The following is a 27,259-nucleotide window of genomic DNA, read 5'->3' on the forward strand; positions in this document are numbered from 1 at the left end:
GGTGATAGATGTAATAATAAAATGAGTGATCAAAGTCATGTCACCTGCACATCATAAAATATGGAGAGCATCTCTATGTGCATGTTGCCATGCAAATCATCTGAAAACCTACAGTCTAACCAGCAATATGTATGCCCCTCAAAGATTATTTCCATTTCATTACATTGTCACTCAGCCAGCTTTGTTTGGCTTTGTTTGCCTTTGAACATCGACAGCACCTTTTGTCTGAAACTGCTGTAACGTTTCCAGCGATGATCAGATAGCGCTTCTGCTATTTTTACATCTAGATGCGGCACTGGCCCAGAAAAATAAGAACCAAGTTGATTAGTGAAGCCTGCAAACCCTTTGTGGTGCATCTAAAAGGCCTTCATCTCATGATACACAATAGGATTGAAATATGCAGATATAGCTAAATAAGTAGCTGCCTCATTCATCCTGTTTAAGCACACCAAGAATACCAGCTCTTTCTTTGATCCATCAAATGAATAACACTTTTCATTTTAGGAGACACATTTATTTTAGCGCAGTCGTCAAGTGCTTAGTCACTCTGAGAAGGTGAGAAACCAGCCTCTTGACTCATCCCTCCAAGTTGCTCTTTCTCTGATAGTCCTGTATCCCCCATCACAGTAAAGTTCATCCTTCATTTACTCTTAAATGCCTCTTCAAACTTGTCCAGTGAATCCTGTCAGAGTTGAAATGTTACAACATTGTGTCAGAGAGCATCCTGCCATCCAGTGAGTGATGGGATCGATGATTAGGTGGGATGGTAGCAGCGGCGGCTCCGCGCTCAGTGGAGGTCTTCACAGCATGACAATGAACACTCACCGACGCACACAAACACACACACACCCGCACGCTCACATCCAATCACTGGCAATCACACTATGCAGGTAGAGCACCTTTGCTCAGTCTTATCGAGCAGCTGAGGTGTTGCTGACGATGGCGAGATCGACATGATTCAGTCTACAGTATAGCTTATGAACATACACACACACACACACACACACACACACACGAATACGGTCTAAGAGGTTATAAGAGGTGCTTTGTACTGATTGAAGTCTTTAACATTCCCATCCGTTGCCGATTCCCTCATCTCTCGCCTGGATGAGTGTCCCTCCCTCAACATCAGCCCAACAGTCAGTTAATCAGGCGGGTTCACTGTGTGTGAACGACTCCAGTAGTTCCAGCAGCTCATGCCAGCCTGTGGACCAGGAGCCAGGCAGGGCGCGGCTGGATCAATGCGCTAATGTCTGGGGGAGACAAAGCCAGTCCAGACCAGAGCCTTCAGCCTCCCTGCTGCACTCTGTCAATTCTACTCATCTCCCTCCACTGGCTCGCCTTCACCAGCCTCTCAGCTGAAGAAATAAGTGGATTTTTTCACCTGCTGGAGATCAAAATCACCTAGAGAGGCAAGAGGCAAAATGTCAGAGCAGGTTTAGGTATGTGGAGAGCAGTTACACAAAGTGAATTATATTATGTGCAGCAACTTTTAACATAAACATGACCTCACATATGTAAGTACTGTAACTTTCATTTCCCCAGTTTCTCCAGCAGGGAGTATTTTTGAGGTATGGTGTGAGGTATGGTGTGATGTATTATGTTCAATAATTAACCAAATTAATGATTAAATGGAGGCACTGTTAGAAATGTGACTGTTCAAGAATGAAGAACTATGTTAAGAGTTTTTGCAACAGCATTTGTGCGTTATTGGGACACAACTGTGTTGTTTAAAAAAACAACAAAAAGTGAATGACACGTGGGCTTTTTTTCATTGAAACTACAGCAGAAATCTTATCTGCTATATTTATTTGCAAGGATTTACATTTATTATGATTCAGCACTGCAGAGATACACTCATATTCTTTAAGACTCAAGTGTGTAGTCACATGATGGGTGTAGCCCATTTTATTTTCCTACTTGATGGAATGGTATTGATGGTATTTGTACTTTTTGATAGTACAAATTATTTTTTTTTTCATGGTTTGTTTCATGTCATGTCTTTCAGAAAAGCCTAGTCAGCTAAATTATTTGTTGAACAGTGACAAGCAGAGCAAGAGCACTAATTCTGCATTATATTGTTGCATCTATTTTATCATTATAATGATTTACTGTATTGTTTTTATTTAATTTATAAATCAAACACATACTTAATTTGGGTTATGCTGTGAGACTAGTCCATTGTAAATTATTTAAGCTATCATTGAGGGAGAACATGATACATTTAAACAAATTTGCGCAATGATTAATCTATTATTAATCATAAATGTAGTTAATGGTCAGGCAGCGTGATGTTAAACTAAGAATTTGTTCTGGGGTCCAGTCTACAGGCTGAATTACAATCATATGGAGGAGGAAGAGGAGAACTTTTTCTTTTTTAAAGTCAAGTCAATACCTTTCATTTTAAATGAGATACTGCTTTTTAGTGTTACTGGGCGCCAGTACATTTTCTATGAACTTTTAATACACCACTTAAATACTAATTTTAGCTCTGAATGTGTTCCTGTCTTGCACTTTGTGCTTTGCCTCTCTGACAGCTGTGCTCACCAGCAGGAGCTGCAGCCTGAATTATTGAGGAAAGCCCATAAAAAGTTAAGAACGAGAAGCTTACTGATGCAACAAAATAATGCTGACATCAATCATCAAACTAATAACTGATCAATACAGGTATGTCTAAGTTCTAGTCTCAACGTAACACATGGGTGGTATTGATATGAACTCTGTTATATAGCACTTAGTTACAACAAAAACTGTTTTTCATGAATATGCTCATTCATGCAGCAAGCGAATCCTCCATATTATACATTTTGTAGTTGACTACCTGACTTGTATTGTGTTTTTTTCTGTGTGGAGTGTCTACTGTCTTTTATCTCATGATTTATGACAACATAAATGTTTTTAAAAATTAAACATCTTTGCATTTTCTGAATTCATTTGAATGGAGGGAGAAAATGACTTATGATAGATAAAATCCTCATATAAGTTTATATGGATTAAAGATAGTTGATCCATTATCAAATCAGTTAACAGTAATGTTAACCGACGTAGGCTGCGACTTTTTTCTCAATTAATCAATTCATTGTTTAATCAATAAAACATCCAATGGTTGATAGTCGTCACAACTTCCCAGAGCCCCCTTGCTTTATAAAAACAGTCCAAAAATATTAAATTTATTTTTAATTTTATTAAATTAACTCGCAAATTCTCACATTTGAGAAGCTGGAACCAGAATATATTTTTGAAAAAATATTGTAATGACTAATCAATTATCAAAATAGTTGCTAATTTATTTACTTTTGATCAACGAATCGATTAATCCACTAGTCAGTACAATGCTAAACTGACTTGAATTAGTGCATGAAATATAGATGTTGTTTTGTTTGGGTTATGTTTATATTTATACATAAATATGAGGCTGTATGAATATATTTATTTTATTTCCATTATTAGACATCTCATGGGATATTATATGTATTTGTATGAGATCAACATAATGTGCAGTTAGATGCTGGCGAGTGACCATATTTGAATCTTCAGATTGTAGCTGATGTTTGTGTCCGAATATTTCCATGACAGATGACCAGACATGAATCATTCATTTATGGCGAGGTTCAACAAGTTTACACACAGGCACAGAGGAACGACAGGAGCACACTGAATAACTTAAAGCATTTACTGTCCTCATAATCAGCTGCTGTGTTGCCATCAAAGCCAGACTCTAGCTGTTGAAACATCAGCCTCTTTGCACAATAATGGAAGTTATTCAGTTTGCTCTCCAGCCTTTTTTCCTGACTCTGTGGTCACCTGATTCAGCTTATCCCCCTGCTGGATTACACATGGTGAAACCTGATTCACTTTAATAATAAGTTCAGGACCCTTCATTGTGAAGATTATAATGGATTTCAGTCCAGATTCATCGAGTCTGGTATTGAACATTGAACCAGTGGGCATTCAGGGACACACACACACTCACTAACACACACTGAGATACACACCACTCAGGAGCACACCTGACTGGTCTCAGCCACATAAGCTGATTATGCAGAAGAGGGACACAATTAACAGTAATCAATTTATACAACCCAGCTGTCAGTGCCAAGCAGACAGTAAGTGTACAGATGGAGATTGTGCGAGGCGGTTTTGTAGCAGCAAAGCTTTCATCCACCCGACCGACAGAGACGCTGTCTCTGTACCTTCACTCTGGACACCAGTGGTATCAAAGGAAAACAGGGGAATCTGGATCTGCTAGTGGCTACACAGGCAGAAATAAATACATCAGTCATGATTTAAACTGAATTTTAGCAAAACTCAATAACTTTTCCTGTTTTAAACGTGGACTACAGATAATGGGATAAGTGTACAGAGAATAAGCAACAACAATTAACTGTTGCTGTGACCACATATGCCAAAGATTGCGCACAAACCCAATTAAATAATATCCCTGAAGGCTTCTGCTAACCTCAAACAGAACTTGAGGACACACAGAACCTCTTCTAACCAATTAAGAAAAAAACAATACCCTGTTTGCTGCCGCCCCCCTCCCTCCCTCCAGGTGTTTGGGACAGCTGCATACTCTACAAACTGACCTGTCTGGGGCACTTTGGCCAGCAGCAGCACCAGCCTCCTGTACTCCTGGTATTTCTTGTTCTTGGCATCAGCCCTGCAACAAAGGAGAAGAATAAAAAGTTAAGACTTTACACATACACATGGAATTGTCTTGGTGCATCTAGAAGTTAGAGGTAACTGGACTTTCTGTTTGTATTTAGAAACATGCCACAATTCAGCCAAATGGCTTCATCTGTTCATACGACCGATAGTCCCTTTATTTAATCATTTAAACCTCTGCAGGTTTTTTTCACATCAAGATGTCACATTAGAGTTACTACATTGTTTAGTTGTCTTTAAAACCAAACAGCCAGTCTTGCAAGTCAGTTTACTTTGAATTAGTACATCAGAATGTGATGTTCTACAGGTGGAGCAACACACTTGTTTGTATGAGGACTTGAATGGTACACAGACAAATGACTGACTGTTAGTACTGTGAGAAGTTGAAGTACCTAAATGTAAACATTATTAGTGTTTGTATTGATGGATTACACTCGTCTTTGTGGTCACTGTGGTAATTCTCAAAAGGATCCTTCTCGAATAAAAAAAATCCAGGTGGAGTATTCAAACCTTTAAAGCAGTCTCACTGTCCAACAATGTAATTAATTAGTGAAAAATGTAAGTCCAAAGTCATTGTATTGCAAATAACGTGTTTGGGAACAGTAATGAGTCTGTGTGTGTGTTTGTGTGTGTGTGTGTGTGTGTGTGTGTGGGGGGGGGGGGGGGGGGGGGGGGAACAAAGAGGGCAAGTGCTGCTGTGGAGTCAAGCCTGTAGAGAAGGTGTCCAATTATCCAGAAGAGGAAAATCACAGTCAGTGATGATAAGCATAACCCAGCCTGAGGCCAGAAACACACATTCAGTATGAAAAAACATTTGATAAGTGGAAAGAGAAACTTGTTACGCTGATTTAACTTTTACAGTCTTATAACCTTTTATGTGTGTGTCACTTTTGGACTGATTTATGATGAGTGTACATGTCGGAGTTGCATGTATTCTGGCTTTTGTCTAAGCCATTAACATACATAAAGATCATTCTGTGTAGCGCAAGTAAACTGGCAGAGCTTAACGTCAATGATGGACAGAAAAAGAAGGAGAGATTGCAGATGGAGGGATTTAACGGAATAATACTTTGCATCAGATGAAAAATTAAATTAAAAGAAGGTAACTTTTTATTTCTATTATCATATAGATGGATGAACAAATATGATATGATGGGTGTGTATGTGAGGATGCAAATTCAAACATGTTCCTGCCCACAGGTGTGTGAACACTCACGCGAGCCCGGTGCAGTATTTCTGTAGCAGGAAGTTGGACAGCTCTTGAAGGATTGGCTGGCTGTGCAGTGCGACAAACTGTTCCCGACAGACCTGACAGGAGGAGGAAGAGGCAGAGAGAAGTGCACATTGACTTACTATGCAAGTAGAATGGAGGGCATAGTGTGAATTTTTCACATCTCTGTTGACACCTGTGGAAGTGATGTGTTCTTATTCTCTGTACTGGTTGCAGGTTATCAGGAAAACCCCCTGTGATATTGACAGGTTTCCCACTTGCAAACATTCGAGGTTGTGCACATGACACATGAACTTGTAGTGGGGAAGAAGCAGCTGGTACAGCACCAGTAATAAGAGAACCAAGGCTACACAATGTTTTTAAGGGGTGAGCTTGTGGCAAGCAGCAACTCTGTCTCTGTGGCTGAAAAACAAGTGCCAAAATCTACAGTTCCTCAAATGGCCACTTGAGGCCAGCTCCAAAAGCGAGTCAATCCCCACAGACCCCCATGTTAAAATGCTCAACTTTGCTCAAGTTTAATTCACTCTCAGGAAACTATATCAAATACAGGATTTATGAGGTGTTATTTATCACCTTCAGGAGGCCAAGATTTTTTTTCTCTGAAATATTACAATGTTAATGTGACAACTGACCACCACCTTATTAAAATCCAAGACTCAAATTTTATCACTAGAGCTAACAGAGCGGTTTCCTCTTCTTGGTACAACAAACAGTTTCCATGCTTTACTTTTACGATTCCTGCACTTTAGCGCATAAAAACAACCCTTTGTGTGGATGTCCTCATAAGCTCTCAATCATGCATACACAACACAATGATGTTCCTGAGAAACCTTTCTATACTGGCAACCTGTGCAGTCTCACCCAACACCTGCTGGGAAAGTCTCCAGCCTCATGTGACAGGGTAGCCAGTTGAAAAAATAAATGGATGAAGGAAGGATCAGTTGCCATTAAACTAAACTAGGTGTTGACTAATATATCTATGCAATACCCTTCCTTTGCTGCTGTGTTCAATTACCTGTGTAATGAGAAAGGCGTACACGCACACATCAAGAGACGGAGAATATGAGAGAGAATAAATGTACTGAGAGGGAGCTGCTTCATTGGCTGCAACTCCTCTGATATTGGGTGAAGACATAAAACTGTGGCTGTGCTCTGAAGCCACATCTACAGAAAATTGGAGCTTTATGGTAATTTGATCCATTTTATTCTATGCTGTGTCTCAGTCTGGGCCTGTTGACAAGCTAGTCTCACCAGGCAGGGGCAGACAGTTATTTATTCAGCAGCCTCTGTCTGATGGTGCTACCTGCAGCTAGCAGGTGATAAATGTATAAAGCAGCTGTGTAGTTTACCTTAACAGGAGCAATAGTCATAGATGCCACAAATTACTCTTATTACTATCATCCACTGGAAAAGTGCTAAAATAATCTTATCCTCTATAATTTTTCTGTTTCATTTCACAAAAAATGAATTGAAAAGGAGCTAAATGTAAAGACAAGAGACAGAACAATCGACTCACATGTGCCACTTTTAGCTTCATCAGCAAAAAGAGGAGAATATTAAACCCCGGTGATATATGATCAGACAGGATGGAAACAGCAATGAAAGATGACTTGGACGAGGAATGGTGAAATAATCTAGATAAGTGGAAGGGAAAAAAGGTTGTACTGTAATTAAATACCTTGTTCATGGTGTCCACGGTGAGGGCGTGTGTCCAGAAACAGTCGTGGACTGAGACGAATGTCAAACCAGCGCTAGGAGGATAGAAGAGGAAAGAGATCATGTGCAGAGATTGAAGGAGAGAGTAGACAACAACATTAAAAATAAGTAGACTTTGAAAGTAAAAGTGTACAGAATTGTATTACATAGACAATAACTGCGAAAACCATAGCTGACATTCATTTAAAGCCAGTGTGAGTTCCATCATTAATTATCAAACCTGTCTAGAGGCCAGTTCTGACATGAGCTTATATTGCGAGAAATATCATGAGACATATCATGCAACACCCATCTGAGGTGGTAATTGCATTCTCAAAGTTAGCTGAGGTCATGCATACATAGAGAGTCAATGTCAGAGACAAAGTATTACATAATACATAATATTATTCTGCAAAGACAACCTATATCACTGATACCTATAGCAGTAGAGAGAGGTCAGCATCATGTGTGTGGAGTCCAGAGAGTGGATGAAGTTTGGCGGGAAGGCATTCTTCTGTTTAACTGTGTCTGGCCTCCTGAGGAGACAGAAAGCCAAGGAGAGACATATATAATAAAACAGTTCTGCACTTTCTGTAATGGTGCCTGTACTTTGATGCTTTCTAATATCATGGGATGTTTCAGCCAAGCCAAGTCTGAAGTGGCCTCATTATGAACCGTGCTGACAGATGGTCTGCAATTCTACATTTGTTTTATTTCTCTTTACGTTTGTGTACTTATTGAGATAAAGTATTTTAGACAGCACAGCAGCAGTGTTACTAACCATAAAAAAACCCAACCCTTCTTTTAAGGGTGTTTTTAAGTCAAAGTTATTATAAATGTCCAACTAAAGTAAAGTAGTTATTACAAGAGAGATTTACATTAAATCCATTACATGTGATCCGATTTAAAATCAAAGGTGTCAGTGACTGAGGAGATATGGTGTGTCAATTAGTGAGTTTAGAGGTGCTAGTAGCTGGATTAAGTTACCAGGTTTGTTGTTTCCAGTCTTTAAACTAGCCTTTAACACAAGTATTTATGTATTATGTATTTTTCACTGTCTTTCATTTTTTCACATTCGCCTGATGGTCAGATGCTGATACAGAAAGTCTTACTAATAGTAATGATAATACCACAAATATAATGTCATTACATTATCAGGTAAAGTAATTAATAAACATATTAATGACTGCATAATTAATATTATCAATCACATTCCCCTGCTATGACTAGTCAAATTGACTGCTGTGAAGGCCTATCTGTGCGCAACTATTTCAATATAAATGTTTATTTTCTGCTACTGTATGTGACCTCTGGAGGACTCTGTGGCTCCATGCTTCTTAAACAATAGTCATTATACGAGCGTATATAGAAGTGACATAAAAAAATTAGTACGAGGTAATAGAAATTCAATGTTGCTGCTGCTGACGATACAACTGGCTGTTAAATAAGCATTCTCCCAATCTTTATCCCCATGTTCCCATTACCCTGAGCCAGTGCCATTCAAATCCTCTGGGCTGCCACAGACCAGAATGCTCCTCTAATGGGAATGGAGAAAGAGTGGAGAGAGTCTGGGCCAAACCCAAAGCTAACACACACACACACACACACACACACACACACACACACACACACACACACACACACACACACACACACACACACACACACACACACACACACACACACACACACACACACACACACACACACACACACACACACACACACACACACACACACACACACACACGAGGCCTGTCTGTCCGTCTCATTTTCCCTTCTGTCCATTTTATTTTTGGCTTGGAAATGTTTTCTTCAGAGTCCTTTTAGTTCTGCTGTTTTGGGTTTGAGCAAAACAAAAACAACATTCCTGAAAATAATTTGTTTCCATGCTTACAAAAAAACCCCATCTCTCTTTTTCTTTCCTCTTCGGTGTCACATACACACACACACACACACACACCCCTTAAATTTCATAGGTCTGGCTTGACTGGAGAGGTGCTAAGTCAGTACTTTAAGGGTTAGCACAGCTCTCTGAAGTGAAACCACTCTCCCTACGGAGCACAGGATCAGGTTGAAAGTTTACTTCATGTCACAAGTGATACTGAATGTTGGCACAGGACTCAACATTTCATATTTTCCCACTGCAGTTTAGAAGTGCACTTTTCAAGACATGAGGGACAGAGAAAAAAGGGAGGATAAAACAGGGCTTGTAGTCTGTCACCACTCGACTTGCACTTCTATTTACATATTTAATCCTGGAAAGCTTTTTTTTAGTAAGTTTAATTACATTAAGCGCAATCGTGTGTCTGTGGACATGCATGCATGTTGTAGGGGGAAAAAAACTGCCTGATTGTATCAGATCTGAGTCTTAATGTCAGCCAGTGAAACACTGATGGATTCTCTGACAGCAAATTTCAAGTTTTAAGAGAGACAGCCTCTCTAAGCAGCATCCTGCCCCCCCCTCCCCTCACTTGGTTGGATCTGCAGTGTACTGTAGACGTCAGCCTAAAGTAGACAGCTGTCAGTCTTTGTCATCTCGGTCTCTAGTGCTCTCACTCCATCTCTGCACAGCTAGTCTTCCTCGATGTCTCTCATTCTGTCTTTTTTTGTTCTCTGCTCAGCTCTATCATCCTTCCTCTGTCGTCTCTTTAAAAACTCCATCTACAATTTATTTTTATTTTTCTTTAAAAAAAAAAATCTCGCTTCACCACCATGACAGTCATTCACACCTCCTGAACACATCTAAAACTGGCTCTTTTTCAGAGAAGACCACAAAATCATGGTCTTCTTTCTCCCCAAAAGGTCAGATATCATCTTCTGGAAGTGAACTACCACTCAGTGAGTCAGACCCATGAAGGCAAAGATAAAACAACAATAATACAATGTGAAATGTGTTAAGTTCATATGTGAAATCCCAAACTCATTTATCTATCAGGCATATGTGCGCTGCAGTAAAAACAATACAAATTTAATTCTATAAGCCACCTAAGAGTTGAAGACCTACTGTAGTTGATATACGTATTTAACAAAGTAGGGCAACGTTTTCATAATCAAATAGATTTTTGTTGAACTACCACTATTTAACACATAATTAATGATATTTTGTACTTTTTCTCATGTTGTGTCCCTCAATGCAACACGTACCTCCCATTACAGAACGAATTTGGCAGTAAAACGAGTTCACATTACAATACACATCCATTAGTGACGCTTCTTCACAAAGAAGTTTTAACTACTTTTCTTTCCAATTACTTTCTGTTCGCAAAGTCTCAACTTCTGAAAGTGGGACTGATATGTTTTCAAAGACGTTTCACTCCACAATACTGATGCCATTTCCTACTTTATGACAGTTACATCCGATTTTGAGTAGGCAATTAGTGAAAATAGCCGCTGGAGACAGTGCTTTATGCCGTTGATGTTAGTGAAATTTTAAGCTAATTGCCTCATGAGAGCTCTACTTTCTACTTCCAATTACCTTTTAAAGCCAAACAGAAAGTTGTCAAACGGTCTGAAGCTACATTTTGAAGACCTGTTGTAAACACATTTTCCCCAGCCAACTATCTTCTGTTCTTGTTCCAGCTCGCTAATATCAAACTAACTGGTGACATTTCAGCACAAAATGTGAGAGAATGATGTGATAGCATTATATGTACTGTGGGTCTGTGTTAGTGTGACAGCAAAGAACCAGAAGAACAGAACAGATGTCAGATACAGATACTTACTCTTTGGAGTCATGGGTGATCTGGAGGTTGATATGCTGCATGGTACTCTTCAGCTGGAAATGCATACAAAGACAAAGAAATAAAAGGGTTGATGATGGTACTAACCTCAAGTCCAAGCACAACTCTTGATTTATATTTGAAAGACAAATAATGACACTCAGAGAGGGTTGTGGAAACAGATTTTTCTGACAGTCGACCGGTATTCGTCCCAGTATGCCAGTTACACTCCTTGCCATAATCTACTGTTTGGGCTGTAAAAAGGTGGATAGATTGTTTCAAGCTTCACACAACCCCTGTGAAAGGTCCAATAACATTTACAAGAGCTGTACGATTAACGGACAAAGGCCTGCAGGGAAATGTTGCACCTGACATGAGATTTCAAAACTGTATACTATGAAATACAGAGAGATTCACCTGGTTGTTGTGGGCTTAATCAACACTGTGTGAACTCGTTTGGAAAGGGCTTGAATGTAACTGATGTTCACTTACATGTAAAAGTTCTGCACTGCAGGTTTAAATTTTTAACATTTAAGTTTTCCAATTTTTATTTTAAGCCGTTATGCTCTGGCTCTGTTTCTTGCAAAGACTGAATGAACAAAAATTTGAATTTAAGTTATGGGTGTGCTACAGATTAATTTATTTGGTCATCAGTCAGTTTCCACATGAGGCGTTTAATGTCACAGCAGAGAATATGAGATCCCAAAGTAACCACTAACATGAGTCACATTTCCAAAAAAGTGAAACAGATTCATTCCTTGTCAGGTAACATCGCAATTTTAGTTTTAAAGAAAAACCCCTTTTTTTGTTTCTGCTTAAATTATATCTTCTGTTTATAGTTTAGAAAAATCTTTAACTGTTGTGTCCCACCCTAATATCTTGTTTCAATAATAATTACATCACATTAACTTGAATTACAAAAAAAAAAAGAATTACATCACATTAAGGATTAAAAGATACTAATTCATGCAGACACAAAGTGGCTATTTTAATCACCTGTTCTCACGTTACACACACACACACACTCTGATGCATCTAAAAATGAGTTTTCATTTAATAGGATGGAGGGCTACAGGCAGAATTAGTTCATGGTGACGCACTTCCACCATGAATGGGAAAGAAGAGCTAAAAAAAAGAAAAGAAAAGAAAAGAAGCAGCATCAAAAAAAAGTAGTTATTGATGAGGCACCAAGAGTATGCCACAGAATAAACTTCTCATTAAAAGTCAGTGGCCATCACTCATCATGACTCATGAGTCTATCAGATTTAATTAATTGAGGGAAAACTCAAAGAGCAAACGTGAATGGAACATATTACTTCTTCAATTAAACAATCCGCTATTTCTTTACATGAGAACGTCAGAAAATCCCTTCAATAGGACAATTACCCACTTAACTGTAATAACTAACCATCAGTGCAAAAGGAAAGATAAATTCAGATCCGCTAGCTATTTGCCAGTATGCACACTGTGAAGCCATCAGGCAAATACCTCCTTGCTATTTGTTTTATTCAGTCTTTTTTTTCATGCTCCCTCAGACCACAGACTTTACTGACAGTTGTTCCTTGTGGAGAGAAGTGTTCTAATCTCTCGAGCCCTGAGGGTCCGTCCACTCAGCCCTGCCAAAGCATCTGTGGCGGGCCAGTCTTCCCCTGACCCTTGGAACCATGCCTGGGTGGGAACGACAGGCTACTATCAGGAAAGAGATATGACTGGCAACAGGCAGTCAACTTCTCGTCAATGAGAGCACACTGGATTAGACTGTTTACCTTGAGTTCAGCTTACACTAATGTATCTTAGTGTACAAAGCACATTTCTGTCTAAGTACAAAGACGGTCCTTTTTACAGTGATGGGAAGCAGCTTTGAGAGGAAAATGTTTTGCTATTTCAATTAAACTACATTCAGAACTCAAAAAGACATTTAGATCCATCTGTACTCTAAAACATTGTGTGCTTTTAAAAAGTCATTAGACATTACTGGTAGTTACTATTCAGAAGATTTACCCACATTGATATGAATGAATAGAAAATATGTTTGTTCTCAATTATTAATAGATAAACATGGGGGTAGATTTGCATTCAGTTTGTTCTTTTTAGGTTATGAGAATCTGCTGTTTGTAATGCAGAGATGCAGAAAATAAATTAATTAGTGGTTCAGTGGTTACAACTGAGCCTTTTAGTGTGGAGTATTCATGCATTTGTGTAGGGTTTTTGTAAGTCTAAATTGCCCTTACTATAGCTTGCACCCTGCCTCTCACGTACAGAAATGCATGCTGGGAAAGGCATTAGCCCAACAGCAAGTCAGAGAAAGAAAAGCTAAAAGTTAATGAATTCAGTTTTTATTTTGCTCTACACTGCCAATTCACATATTTTCCAAATGTGTCTTTAGGAGAGCCACTGCCATTCTGACACCCACAGGAGCCTTCAATAACCTTGTCAGGCTCAACAGTAACTTTTGGGGCACTTGTCCTTCAGACACATCAATTTACTTTTCACTTGTCCAGGTGCAAAAGTCACTTGTCGGGGTTAAAATGACATAGCACAGAAACTAAAGACGTTATAAATTCTGTTTCACTGAGACTTTAATGCTGTTGTTCAACAACTGTGATGTGAAAACAAAAGACTTCCACACAGTTAGAGAAATAACAAGTGTAGGTCCTGGTATACGTTTAGTAACAAAAATCTAAGAGCACCACGTAGCGTTTGTGATGTTTCGGTCTTGAGGAGTTATATCCCCATGTATAGTGGGGAAAAACATTTGTTTTAAAACGGTACCCTGAATCGATTCAGTAATTAATGTCACATAACATGAAGACACCGGTCCCTAGGGGCCAGTAAATTTCTCTTTCACGTGCCCTCCAAAACTTGTCCAAGACAAGTGGACGAGCCTTACTGTCAAGCCCTGCATGTGTTTGGTGCTAACGTTCAGCTGCTTTATTTGATCTTGCTTGCTTCTCTGTTGGATGAACACAACAGTCTTTGAAGTTCACACCCCTCTGCAATTCTAACTTCCCCATTCAGCCTCTGAATCTGTAACGACCCCCTGGAAAGCTGGAAACCAAACACTTATGTAGGATGCTCTCTCGGGTGCCATACAGGTTTTAGGAGGAGTGAAATATCTTGGGGGTCAGACATTTAAAAAGGGAAAAATGCAGAGCAGAATTACAGCGTGCTATTTCAACAGTGTGCTTCTGGAAACTGATTTTTAGTAAAGTCAGCATTAACAAAAATGTTGAGCAGGGCATCAACACCTCAGCTTATAATGACATCAGGTGACACTTGTTGTCCACTGACATACTGACAGAGTGAGTGTACTTCAGATGAATTTTAATTGCATTTGAGGCTTACAGCTGTGAATGAATGTCTCCTTACTGCAGTAAAATCACAATGGGTGCTGTCAAGTTTCCCAACTGTTGTTCCATTGTTCAGTGTTTAATCTAGATGATCTCACCACTTCAGTCTGTCTCTGTTGTTTTTAAGAAGAGACATGTTTTTGATCTTGCCCAGCACTGAGATTTCATGTGACTGCATTGATTCACATTATTCACACCGCAATAATTGTTGAGTTTGTCATCACTAATTAGAGGTGCAACACATGATTATTTTCATTATCGATTCATCTGTTGAGTATTTTCTAGATTGATCTATTAGGTGTTCCGTCTACAGAATGTCAAAACATGGTGGAAAACGTAGGTCAGTGTTTTCAAAAGTTTTCTATTGTTATGATTAACAGTCCACAATCCAAACTTATTCCGTTTAGTGTCACAGAAGGCTAAAGAAACCTGACAATATTGACATTTGAGAATTTTGGCATTTTTTTTACGATTATTTTCATCGTCGATTCAACTGTTGATTACTTTTTCTATTCGTTACCTGTAGTTCTGAGAGCCCAGTGTGACATTCCTATTCAAACAGACCAACTGTTTAAAATCCAAAGATATTCACTTTAAAATTATTTAACTTCACATTTTAGAGGCACAAACCAGAGAATCTTTTCCATTTTTACTTAAACAACTGTAATGATTAATCGATGATCAGGATTGCTTCCATTACATTTTTGTCCTCAACTCTACGATTATTTAATTAGAGATAAAATGTCAGAGGTGCTGATAATTAGCTGCATGAAAAATAAAAAAGGAACGATATAACTGGATTAAAGTGACAGGTGTTCACATGGTTGGAAGTGCATTAAAGCTATGTTCAGGGAGCCAGCAGGATACTGGGTTTGGTGGTTCTGGTTGATTGCTTGAAGGTCGTTGTGTGATGAATGACAGAATCACACAATTATCAAGAAATGGTTTTAAAATAGAAGCGCAGCATGGTAAAAACCCCATTAGTTTCTGTCATGGCTGCTATCTCATCCATCATTTCTCTAGGAGGACATTGGGGGGGGGGGAGAGAGTGTCTGTCCATCATCTTCCTCTTTACATCCGCTCGTTGCATCCTAGCATAACCGGTTGAGGAAAAGCAGAAGCTGTGATGTAAAAAGGTGAGGGTGAACGAAATGGAGGTTACCTTTGGTGTGAGTAATGGACTGCCACACTGTAAATGAGGTCACTTCTGTACAATGTACTTTAGTTCATTGTAATGCATGCGTGCATGATCTGTGTTCAAGACCAGACCCTGAGGCTGTGATGAATGACACCTTGGTTAAACCAGCTGTTTAGGCTGATGTAGTCTATATCATCTGAGAACCGCACTACAGATGGTCATGGATGCAGAGAGGGGAATCCCCCATTCATCACATAGCGGTTAATAACACACGTCTCATCTATTCAAGTGGAAGCAGTTCTCCATTACACCTCACCTCTATGCTGGGATACCTGCTCCTCTACCTCTGAAGACAGCTGCAGGCTCATAGTTTCTCACACACACACACACACACACACACACACACACACACACACACACACACACACACACACACACACACACACACACACACACACACACACACACACACACACACACACACACACACACACACACACACACACACACACACACACACACACACTGACCTTTTCCAGACCCTATTTCTTCCAAACTTTCTTTTTCTGCCTCTCGGGGATGTCCTTGAAACTCAAACTGAATTTTTGATTTCACCTCAAAATGCCACAAGATTCTGCAAGATCAACGTAACACCACGCTACCCCTGGGAACGGCTCGCTCCTGTTCCAAGGCAAAAGGAGGCGTGGAGGGCATCACGCTGACATTTAGAGATACATAGTTCTCCGGAATTTGAATGAAAAGCAGACTCATTCTGATTGTAGAGACTTTCACCATCTCTGCTGTAATCCTGCTTCTATAAGAAGGAAAAGTAATCGAGCCAGACAAAAGGGATCATCTGCTTAGTTGGGTAGAAATGTGGGACTGGAATCAAAGAAATACATTTAAATAAACTAACTGGGTTTGTTATTAGCAAGATGGATTTCTTTAAAAATGTACTTAGGCATTTATTTTGTAACACATTAAGTCTAAGTTGAACTACGTATCATTGGTGATATACCACTAGGGATTCAACCCATTCACGAATTTGTGGCTGGACTGAAAAAATTGCCCAGATGTGCAAAGGTGATAGAAACCCATTCATACAGAGGCTATAACTAAAAAGATGCATCTACTAAATACTTACTTGGAGGAGGCTGATCATCATGCAAACAAGTATTTTACATTTGTAATTTAATTTTGTAGAGACCTGTTTTCCTGTTAAAGAGTCTCCTTTTGTTGAAAACAATAAACACATTAACTTCCCAGAGGGGGGTGAAATTATTTATAGGCACTGTATTGTACTTTACCATTTTACTATACTAAAAATTAAGCATCAGGGGAAATCACCAATTACCACTAAAATCCCAAAATAACCTAACTGATTCTTTCCGCATAGAGGACATTAGATCACAAGCTTTTTATCACCCTATAAACTCACAAATCCAGTCAAATCCAGCCAATCCAGCTGACGATTCCCCTGTGCCACCATTAGCTGGGAGTGAGATTTCACTGTAACCTTGCCTGGGAGCGGGAATGAAAAATAAACAAGGAATCCGAGCCAGAGTGACCTCTGATCCGATTAGTATCTCCCAATCCTGTTAGGCAGCCGCCCTGATGTATATTCATGCTCCATTCAGTTACTGTGTCTCACTCTGATTTCCTCACCTCTCATCAGTGATGAAAAATACTCGATAACACAGGTGGACATTTATTCTCATCCCTGTGTGCACACTGTTAAGAACCGGGAAACACAGACACGAACCTGCCTGATTATGTGATGCTACTATAGCTACTTCAAATTCACACTTATTGGTTTTCTTACTGTGCATCACGCCTCATTTTGAAATCTTATCTCGTCTAATTACTAATGACCCCAAAAACACAGTGGCCTTGGATTTAAGAGGCAGAGAGGAGACTGGGAGATTGAATTTAATCCAGCTACGCCGGGAAAAGGTGACCTTCCTGCAAGTTAGTTTCATTTTTGTTGCTCAGTGATGCAAGTGGATTAGAGAATTATTGCAGGGGATGAAAAGAGTCATCTGTGAAACGTAAGCTAATACCTCATTCATCCATGAACCCATCTCTTCAGTCATTCATTTATTCATCTGAGGGCCTTGAAAAAGAGCAGAGGCTAATCAGTTTCCTTGTCCTGGCTGGACATTAAAAGAAGCAGATCAAATCAAGAGAACGCGCCCTACATCTACAGAGAAGGATGCACCCACAGGGGAACCGCCATCTGCCACCCTCGCTCTCTTGCACCTGCTTATGAGGTGTCACTCCCCCTCTAAGCCAATCTTCTGCTTGATGTCATACTAAAAGAGTAGGCGGCATGCTGGGCCTGCCTATGGGCTTCCTGCCTGCCTGTGCTTGGCATGTGCTATATGTCTGTCTCCTCCTGTCACTTAGTTAATGAGCTTGAGGATATTAGAGGTCAAACGGGTTTAATATCAAGGCACACATAAACATATGTTGCCTTTTCTTTCCATGCGCACACACACACACACACACACACACACACACACACACACACACACACACACACACACACACACACACACACACACACACACACACACACACACACACACACACACACACACACACACACACACACACACACACACACACACACACACACACACACACAAAGGCACATTATTTACAGACGTGCTGGCACTCAGACATTTTATCTCCAAGACACGCTTCTGTCAGCATCTCCGTAGCAACGGAAAACTTTACTGATGTTGTTGAGCTCCATAACAGTTGGGACACTCACAGCAATCACAATACACCATCAGTGGTGTACTGATGCACCAAAACCTATCGAGACTTGGAAAGCTCAGCTGGGACATTCCACCCGCAAAAAGCAACCGGTGCTTAAAGCTCCATGATAGGTTGGGTATTCTGCATTGTAAAAAAGACTAGGACAATAATTGTCTTAGGGATGTAGCTTTCCTGTGAAGCAGAAGAAAAGCAGAGAAGACAGACAGGGAATGTGAAAGGGAGAAGAGTGAATTAAAAGAGCATAAAAACAGTCTGTGGCAAAAACAAAGGACTGGGTTGTGGATACACTAAATCCAAAGTCAGCTGACCGCATGTTCTACGAGCTCACTATTTGCTTTGAGGTATAATTGTGGACAGAAATCCAGCAGCAAAATGTTTTGAAGTTGTTCAGATAGTGATGTTGATTTTTTACTCTGCACCAACGACTCAGTGACAACCACAACATCCATCCATCCATCATCTATCCCCACATGTCCCCTTCAGTCTCACAAGAGTCTTTATGTAATCCTAGTTTGTGAGACTATCATACCAACAACAATCAACTTTTTGTTTTTGTTTTACAGTTAAGAAATCTTGAAGCCCTTTTGATGTTCATGTGTGAGCCAATGAGAGCACATTATTTATCATTTGAAAATAAAAAGGCCGGTCAAATCACATCCAAATTAATTGGACATTGGCAGTTCCCCTAAATCAAGCAAATGCTTACTGAGTCTTGCCAGACCACAATAAGTAAAGCACAATTGTGTGGGGTGGCTGTGTGAGGACAACAGCTTGCTCTTGGTAGATGTAAACACAACATTTAAACGTGAAATATAGCATATTATAAGCTGATCTGTTAGGGAAGCTGCTGTTCTTCTTATACCGCCCTGTGCAGTTTATACCTGAATATGAATATGTGCACCGGGTGACTGGATGCCCACAGTTTAAAACCAACCAACTGCCTCACAGCGAGCCAGCCAGCCTGATTTATTATCAGCTTCATCAGAAATTCCATCAAAGTCCAATGAAATATAACAAGTGGAAATTACACAGTGAAATGAGGGTTATCGTGTGATGATCCAAAGCACCTTAATAACTCATGAAAATATTATTTAGAGGCGTTTATTACTGTCCAGTATGTAAGGAAGAGATTATTGAGTGCTGTGTTCAGTGTATAGTGTGTGCTCTGAAAAGGCCAGCTGCAGATTATTTTGTGAATGTTGTGACAAAGAGCGAAGACAACACAAACAGGTGGAGAACCTCAGAAAGGTCAGCCAGTGAATTTCAGAAAATACAAACAAATGAAGACATCATACAGCATATGACAATACAGTGGTGAATTCACAAAACGCTGCAGCTTAACATCCAGATAACAGGTAAATACCTCCCACTACTGATATCAATATTACTACCAGGAGTAAAAGTTAAGCTACAGAAATAGCACAATTACTTCTTGAAAAGGGCGCTGCTTAATTACGTGTGAAATCATGTGAAAGCTCTGCAGTGTATTGAGTGATGAAAAGTGGAGGCATTTCCCACACATTCACCTTGACTCCTGTGCTTTCTGATAAGACTTACCACTTGGTTGCGTACGCGGTGGTAGGGCTGGATGATAGGTAAACCCAGGGGTGTCACCCACTCCACAGTGTGTCCAGACTTGGAGATGAGCCTGGCGCTCTCGGTCAGCCAATCCTGTATTAGAAAGGATGCCAGTAGAGGTGAAGTGAGGGCACACATTGGATTCAAGAGCATACTCAAGACAAAAAAAAAATAGCACTTAACCAATCAAGAGAGTGAATATCTGCCTATTTGCTGTGTTTGTGTGTGAATTTAGATAACAGAGCAATCAAGCGAGTTTGGACAGCTAAGTGATGAAGTTTTTGTGTTCGGCGTTAGGGTTTGTAGCTCAACTTCATGGAGCTGCAAACAGTTATTGCAGAGGAACAGTTGACTGACAAGTTATTGCTTCCTCTAAAAACTGTGGGTGCAACTGTGCTGTTTGAATAAGCATCTAGCTCAGTTTGTCTCCAAGAATGAAAGCCCTATATATGTCCCACGAGTGCCTCCTCGCACTTACAGGCACACAGAGTCGTACGTAAGGTAAATATGCCCTAGCAATTCGAGGTAGCAGTCTGGCTACTGATCAATCCATTGATTGATTAGAAGCAGACAGAGAGGGAGAGTGAGGAGTGGACAGAGAGTGGGAGTGCAGTTTGAACAGAATGAGAAGCAGCGTTGACAGAATAAATGGGAAACGTACAGGGAGCGTAAGAGAGGTCAGGGATGACAACGCTGAGGATTGATCAGCTACCTCTCTGTTGTTCATCCTTCAACTCAGTGATGCAACACACGAGAGGATGTGACCTATTTAAAAGCAGCTGGTGCACACACGTACACGCGCATGAGCGTCGGGTCGGCACAGAGACATGATGGGAAGTGTGGATATTTCATCTCAGACTGGGTTGTCCCCACACATTCCCCAAAAGGATTGAACACCCACAGTGGGTGGTGGTTCTATTAGCTTGCGGGACACCTCTCTGCCTGCGGAGATAATATACAATCCCCCACCAGGTGCACGTCCTAAATCTATAAATGGAGCCTATGTGATGAATTGGTGCCGTTGCCGGGGTAATAGTGAAGTAAACCAGTCATTAAAAGAAAAACAATCACATCCTATATTCAGTAGTAGGTCAGCAGTAGTAGAAATGGGTTATTCTATATTGTACCATTATGGAGATGGAAAAAAAGTTTTACATGCATGAGTGCGTGCTTTGTTATGTTAATGTTTGCTTATTTACACCTTAGAAGGAAATACTATTTACAGCATATGGGTGTAGATTCTTGGGGGGGAAAACAGCAGGAATTAGCATATTAAACAACATGTTTACTTAATGTAAACTGTGTTGTGCAATTAGTAACACACTTATATGTTGGATGAGATACTTTTATGTGTGTATTTGATGATATGCAGGTGTAATGAACCCACCTGGATCTCTCTGGTCCCTGTAAACATCTCCTTTAAGCCACTGAACACCATACGCACCAGGTAATTAGAAGCATCCCATATATGCTCCTGGAAAACAAGACATGATTATGCTTGTGTATTCATTCACACAGTCACACACGCACTTTTCACCTTGACCAAAAAAAAGAAGTGTAGTGTAAAAAGTATAGTGCAAATATAAATGAAAGATGTAGCAGAGCTGTATGAGAATAGTACATTTCTCATATCATTACAACAAAATGATGATCTCCTCCTCGGGAGGAGCTTCCTCATCCCCCTTCCATCCCCCTGTAATCAGTCACAATTACACTTGCCCCCTAATTCCCTGTGTAAACAATTAGGGACATTACGCAGAAGTCATTTAGCGCAGTCCTCCCGCTGTGAGATGGTAGATACACTGACAGCAGTATCATGCCGATGTCATCTATCCAGACAATGAGATTAACTCCAACTATATAGCTATTTGACAGATTATAAACACTACAGAGCCGTAAGAAGATTAAATACCTTATTTTTCCTGCCATGGTGTCATTCCACAGGATTGGTGTGCCCATCAGAGAGCCAAATCATAGTTTAATAGTTTTTAACTAAAAATAGATCCATATCGGCTGTGTGCAGGATATCAAATATACTATTGTTTTATTATACCCCTTGCCTTCCTGATACAACCATGCAATATTCAGTTTCACTACAATATGACTGTAAATAACTTGAGTAAACTAAACTGTTCTTGCTCCACTTAGCTCACTTGGTAACGGTAGGGTGGGACTTTTAATGTCAAGGGCAAAGTTGCTGAAATCCCATTGAATGCACAATCAAATGTGATGAAATTACATGCAGTCACTGTCAACTGTGTGATAAACGCACAGGCAGAAGTCAATGTGGTAATGACATGCAAGGAGGACAGCCCTCAGTAGGGAGGACCTTATACTTCATTATGAGTCCATGTGGGCTCATTGTGTGTAAGAAGTGCCTCATCTAGAGGAGATCCTGTGCTAAAAGGCCACTCTGTCTTACCAAGCTGATACCACACTATAAATAAAACTGTATGCAGTGTGAGGAATCCCCAACCTACCCCCACCACTATCACAACCGCCAGCCTCTAACACTACTGTACCTTGGGGAACTCATCAATCTCCTTCAGTCTTTTCTCTATCTGGAGCCGTCCCCCGTAGCGTGTGACCCCGTACACCACAGTCATCACGGTCTGTTTGACCACCTTCCTGCTGATGAAGCCCTCCAGGACTTGAGCTATCTTCTGGCCGTTTTCTGCATCCCGTGCTCGGAACTCCTCCACCTGAAACACATAGAAGCGTTGCATGTGGGCAGAAATGCTTAACACAGCCTCCAAGAATGCAACTGTTGTCACTTTTACTTACTGTACAAGTTGCAATCCTTGCAAGTAAACAAAGATTTATTTATCCAGGAAGCTTTCTATTTCACAAGCCTGATATAATCTACAGTATCGTCTAACAATAACTGCAATGCCCAGAGGTAAAAATATGACACTGAGATAATGTCCTGCAGCAAATTGTACTCGGCTTTCTGTCGCTGACTGACAACTCCACAATATACTTTGCAGTTACAGTCGCTGCCCTTGGAAAGCTTTGGCTTGGGACAGACTTTTCTTCCTCAGCACACTGATTCCTCCTTCCTGTGCAACACAATTAAAAGCAAATTGCGGATTCACAGCAAACTGGGGTCCTTGATTGCTTTTCATGCACACTTGCCCTTTGAGCAACTGGATATGGGAAGCAGTCTATTCTCACCACACTTTGATGCAAGGTATTAGAAACTTAGTACTATTGAATGCAAGACCTAAACTGACAAACTTAAAATATATTAGAAATGCTCAGTTCCTCACTTTCTATGAGATCTAGTAAATTATCTGAAAATTAACAGCTGAGAAACTGCAACGTGCCTTGCAATTTTGTTGTGTTGTGTAACTTCAAGTCGTTCAGTTGAAAGAAAGGGAACAAATCAGTGAAAACCAAGAACAACTCTCTGATGCTGACCTGTTGTGCTACTCCGCTGTACACATCCTGGGGCTCATCACAGGGCATGAGGTTGACTGATGTGGCACCAATAACGTCTCTGCCTAGAGCGGCATAGTGCTGGAGACCGTTACAGGAGCCGTCCTGGAGGAGAGGGGGAGTAGAAGAGAAGGACAGATTAAAGCAGTGATGTGGAGGAGAAGAGAACAGAGACGGAGAAAGAATTACAGAGATGAGCACCAAATGGGAGAGGGCAGCACATGGAGAGGAACAGGATTAAGAACTATTTAATGATTTAAAGGATGTTGAAGTGAAACACAAGATAGTGAAGAGAGAGAAGAAAACAGAAAACAAGATAAAGGGCAAGATGAATCACAGGAGCTCAGTGGGAAATGATTTGGTTGAATCTCAGTTCATAACAACATCTTCCACAGACAAAGAGTGAATATTACACTTCATGTGAGACTATCAAACCATTTCAGAGCATCTTGAATTAAAGGCTTTGTTCTAAGCAAAATCTGGACTGGATTTGTTCTGGGTTGTACACAATTAAATGATGATCCGTTATTTGTCATTCAAATGAACTGGTCAATTAAATCATTTTAGGTTCAACATTCCTAAATCTTCACTGCACACTGTCCTTTTACTTGCAATAAACTTGATAAAAGATGCAACATTTTATTCCTTAGATGTTCATCAGGTAAAACTGAGAAACAATACACATTTCAGGCAGATATAGCCAACACGTCCGCAGCTGAAGCCAATCAGTCCCACAGTCTATAGGTATTTATCCTATTAGAAGGAGCCCCTCACCATAAAAGTTAGACATTCCATAATACATACTGTAACAACTGTATCGATTTATATACAAACATTGAATAACATCATTTAAGTTAAATCAGTTTACCAAAAATCATCTTGTCCAGAATGACATCTTAAGAGGATTTTATGTAAAAAGCTAATGAAATGAAATCAAGGCTTGTTCAATGAGGAGATCCTTTGCCTAAAGCACCCCAAAAACCTCTCGCTGAAGCCCAGCAATAAAAATAACACCTTCTCTGTCACATGCATACATCTTCTAAGCCCATTCAGGTTTTCTGCCTCACCCTACATTGTTGTTGTTAGTGCAAAATAAAGTAAAGTAAACTAAACTAAACTTTAATTATATGAATATAATCATTTATGCTGTCCACTAGACTGAGCAGTTTATATGAGTGTAAGTGCATCTGGGCACTGGCGATGTCCCAGTAGTCAGCCTGTCAGGCGAGATTAAAAAGCCCAGCATAAATATTGCAGTGCGCTGGCCCGATCCTGTCCAACTTTAAGTTCCACAACAATTTCATTTCAAATTTGGCCTCAGACTCCTTTTGAGTCCTTCTGGCTGTTTGTTTCCTTATTTTACTTAATTAATCAGGGACAGTAGAAATTAATTAACATCAATATGATTTAAATTTGCCAGTTTTATCCTGAAGGGAAATTTTCATTTGAAGTTCCTTAGTAGGTTGAATTTAAAAGATTCACTTAGTGAAAACCTTGGGGCTATTGTCTTTAAAATCAGCAGAGGGGGAGAGATGCTAAATTCACTACTATGTGCTTACATTGTACTGCGTATTTTGTCTTTTTCTTTTTAAAATATGAGAGAAAGTCTGTATCTGAAGCCTAGAATCAGTGAATTATTGCCACTTGCATTACCTGCACTTTTATTAGTGCACTATAATTAACTTTGACGTACCTTTTAAAATAATATTTTAGGTATAACTAACAATCATTCAATGAATTGATATATGTGTATCTTAAATGTAAAATAAATGAGAGCCATGTACTTAAGTGCTAATAAAAGCTACAATATAACACTGGTATTACCATGTTTCTTTAGTCAATTACACAACACACAGATTATGCTTTAACCTGCAAATAACTGGATAGCTGACATAAAACAGCACAGTTAGTGTGTTATGCTGTACTAAATATGCCCCCAACAGCAGCACTATTGTAGACAATGTGTCTGCTGCTTTGGTTTGTGTAAGAGAGGGTAGGGGTTTAAATGTTCAGTCAAGTACAGCTCAAGCTAAGGTCTGTAGTCTAAGATTAGTTCTACAGGTTTATGGCATTAAAATGGCCCCAGGCAGTCTTGGTTTGTTAACTTTGATGTGCCCTCTAAACCAGCACTATAAAACATGAACGAATGGCACATCTTATTTTTAGCAGGCTATAAACTAGAATTATGATTGGCTGAAGGTGTTTTCAGATTATTTGATTTTGTACATATGCAGACACTCACGCTACAGGGGGAGTTTTCATACAATATTAAACTGTATTTTGTCAAATCAATACTACTTCACTGAAACAGATTGACAGGAATAAATGCTGACAGAGATCAAACAGGTCATTTTTGTATGACATTACAGCCTCTTGGATCACTACGCAATCCTGTAAACACATAATTCTTTTAATTGTTTGGTGGTACCTGGTGAACAGGAAAATGAGAGATGAACTGTGTCGGATCTGGAGATCTCACAGCATCGGCTATCTCCATGCAGCACGCCAGAGCCTGCCAAGGCTCATCTGCATTCATCCACCACTTCTTACCCTGAGAGATACAAACACAAGCACAATATACATTATTCTGCATACATAAACATGGCCAAAAATTTTATTTTCTGTGTTAGTCAGATATTTGACAGATATCTGTCACTGATTAAAATCGCAGTTCACTGAAGTGAGAGAGAAAGGCGTTATCCTATAATCTGCATATTTCAGAAATTGAGAATAATAGTTCTTTCTGCATTACTCTAAATGTAATTTCATATACTTCAAAACTTAGAAAGCTCTAAAAAGAAATGCTATGCGGGACTATGATGCTATGGTTGAAAAGACCAACAAAGATTGACTCACATTGAGAGGGTTGTTAGCAGAATCCAGTATGTCTTCTATGATAGTGTTGGCGTACTCCAGTCTTCCCTGTAGTGAGCTCCTCTTCTTTAACCCTGTCAGATTGACTAAGTGGATTTTTAGCCAGTCCAGGCCCTTGGGACCGAGGGGCTTCCCCTCTGCAAACAAAAGGATGGCCCGAGTCACGTCACTTCCCAGGTGATTAAAGTATGGAGGGCAGGGGTAGGTACGTCCCCGGAAATCCATGTTGTGAGGGAACCAGAAGAGCTTATCTCTCATGTGGTTGGCGATGGAGAGTTTATAGAGAGCATCCATACGTAAGCTGTGCATCTCACCGCATTTCTTTTTGGCATTGATCATCTCCCTTTTCATGGGGGCCTTCTCACTGGCGGTATAAGTGGGATCGTGGGGGTTGAAGTGAGGTATTTTGGGGGCCTCTGACATGGGAGGAGGGATGTCTAGTTTCTCACTACCACGATCATTGAAGATGGAGATAATAATATCTAGTAACGGTTTGTTGATCCTCCAGGCACAGTTACCCAGCTGGTTAAGAGAGTCTAGAACTGCATGGAGGTTCTGGCATTTGTCCAACAAAACATCATGTTGGGTGGCCCCATCCACTGTACGCATCAGCTTGGTAGGTGTCAGCAGGTAAGCTCCAAACTTGGCAGACGTCCAGGGAACAGGAGGGCACAGCATTGGAATCACGTAGGAGTCAAAGGTCAGCTTAGTCTCCATGGCCTCCTGCTGCATCTGAGTCAGGATGGGGTGGGGCTTGATGAAGCCGACCTAGAGGGTGAAAAAC

At 40.1% G+C, this 27,259-nt stretch overlaps 1 protein-coding gene across 1 annotated transcript in view; it reads right to left on the minus strand.

Annotated features, from left to right (window-relative positions):
* Nucleotides 1–282: 282 nt before the first annotated feature.
* Nucleotides 283–27,259, minus strand: part of polrmt (polymerase (RNA) mitochondrial (DNA directed)) — a 48,994-nt gene continuing 22,017 nt past the window's right edge. The window contains exons 10-21 of the mRNA XM_062423809.1: nt 26,458–27,243; nt 26,030–26,152; nt 23,584–23,706; nt 22,686–22,865; nt 21,551–21,637; nt 20,143–20,256; nt 11,317–11,369; nt 8,029–8,127; nt 7,575–7,647; nt 5,882–5,973; nt 4,587–4,660; nt 283–1,404 (exon numbers count right to left, since the gene is read on the minus strand). Of these exons, the coding sequence (XP_062279793.1) occupies nt 1,355–1,404; nt 4,587–4,660; nt 5,882–5,973; nt 7,575–7,647; nt 8,029–8,127; nt 11,317–11,369; nt 20,143–20,256; nt 21,551–21,637; nt 22,686–22,865; nt 23,584–23,706; nt 26,030–26,152; nt 26,458–27,243 (1,854 nt within the window). The 3' untranslated portion in view covers nt 283–1,354. The remainder of the gene's footprint in view (nt 1,405–4,586; nt 4,661–5,881; nt 5,974–7,574; nt 7,648–8,028; nt 8,128–11,316; nt 11,370–20,142; nt 20,257–21,550; nt 21,638–22,685; nt 22,866–23,583; nt 23,707–26,029; nt 26,153–26,457; nt 27,244–27,259) is intronic.

This window comes from Scomber scombrus, chromosome 8 (genome assembly GCF_963691925.1).
Source record: "Scomber scombrus chromosome 8, fScoSco1.1, whole genome shotgun sequence".
In the NCBI taxonomy this organism is placed as follows: Eukaryota; Metazoa; Chordata; class Actinopteri; order Scombriformes; family Scombridae; genus Scomber; species Scomber scombrus.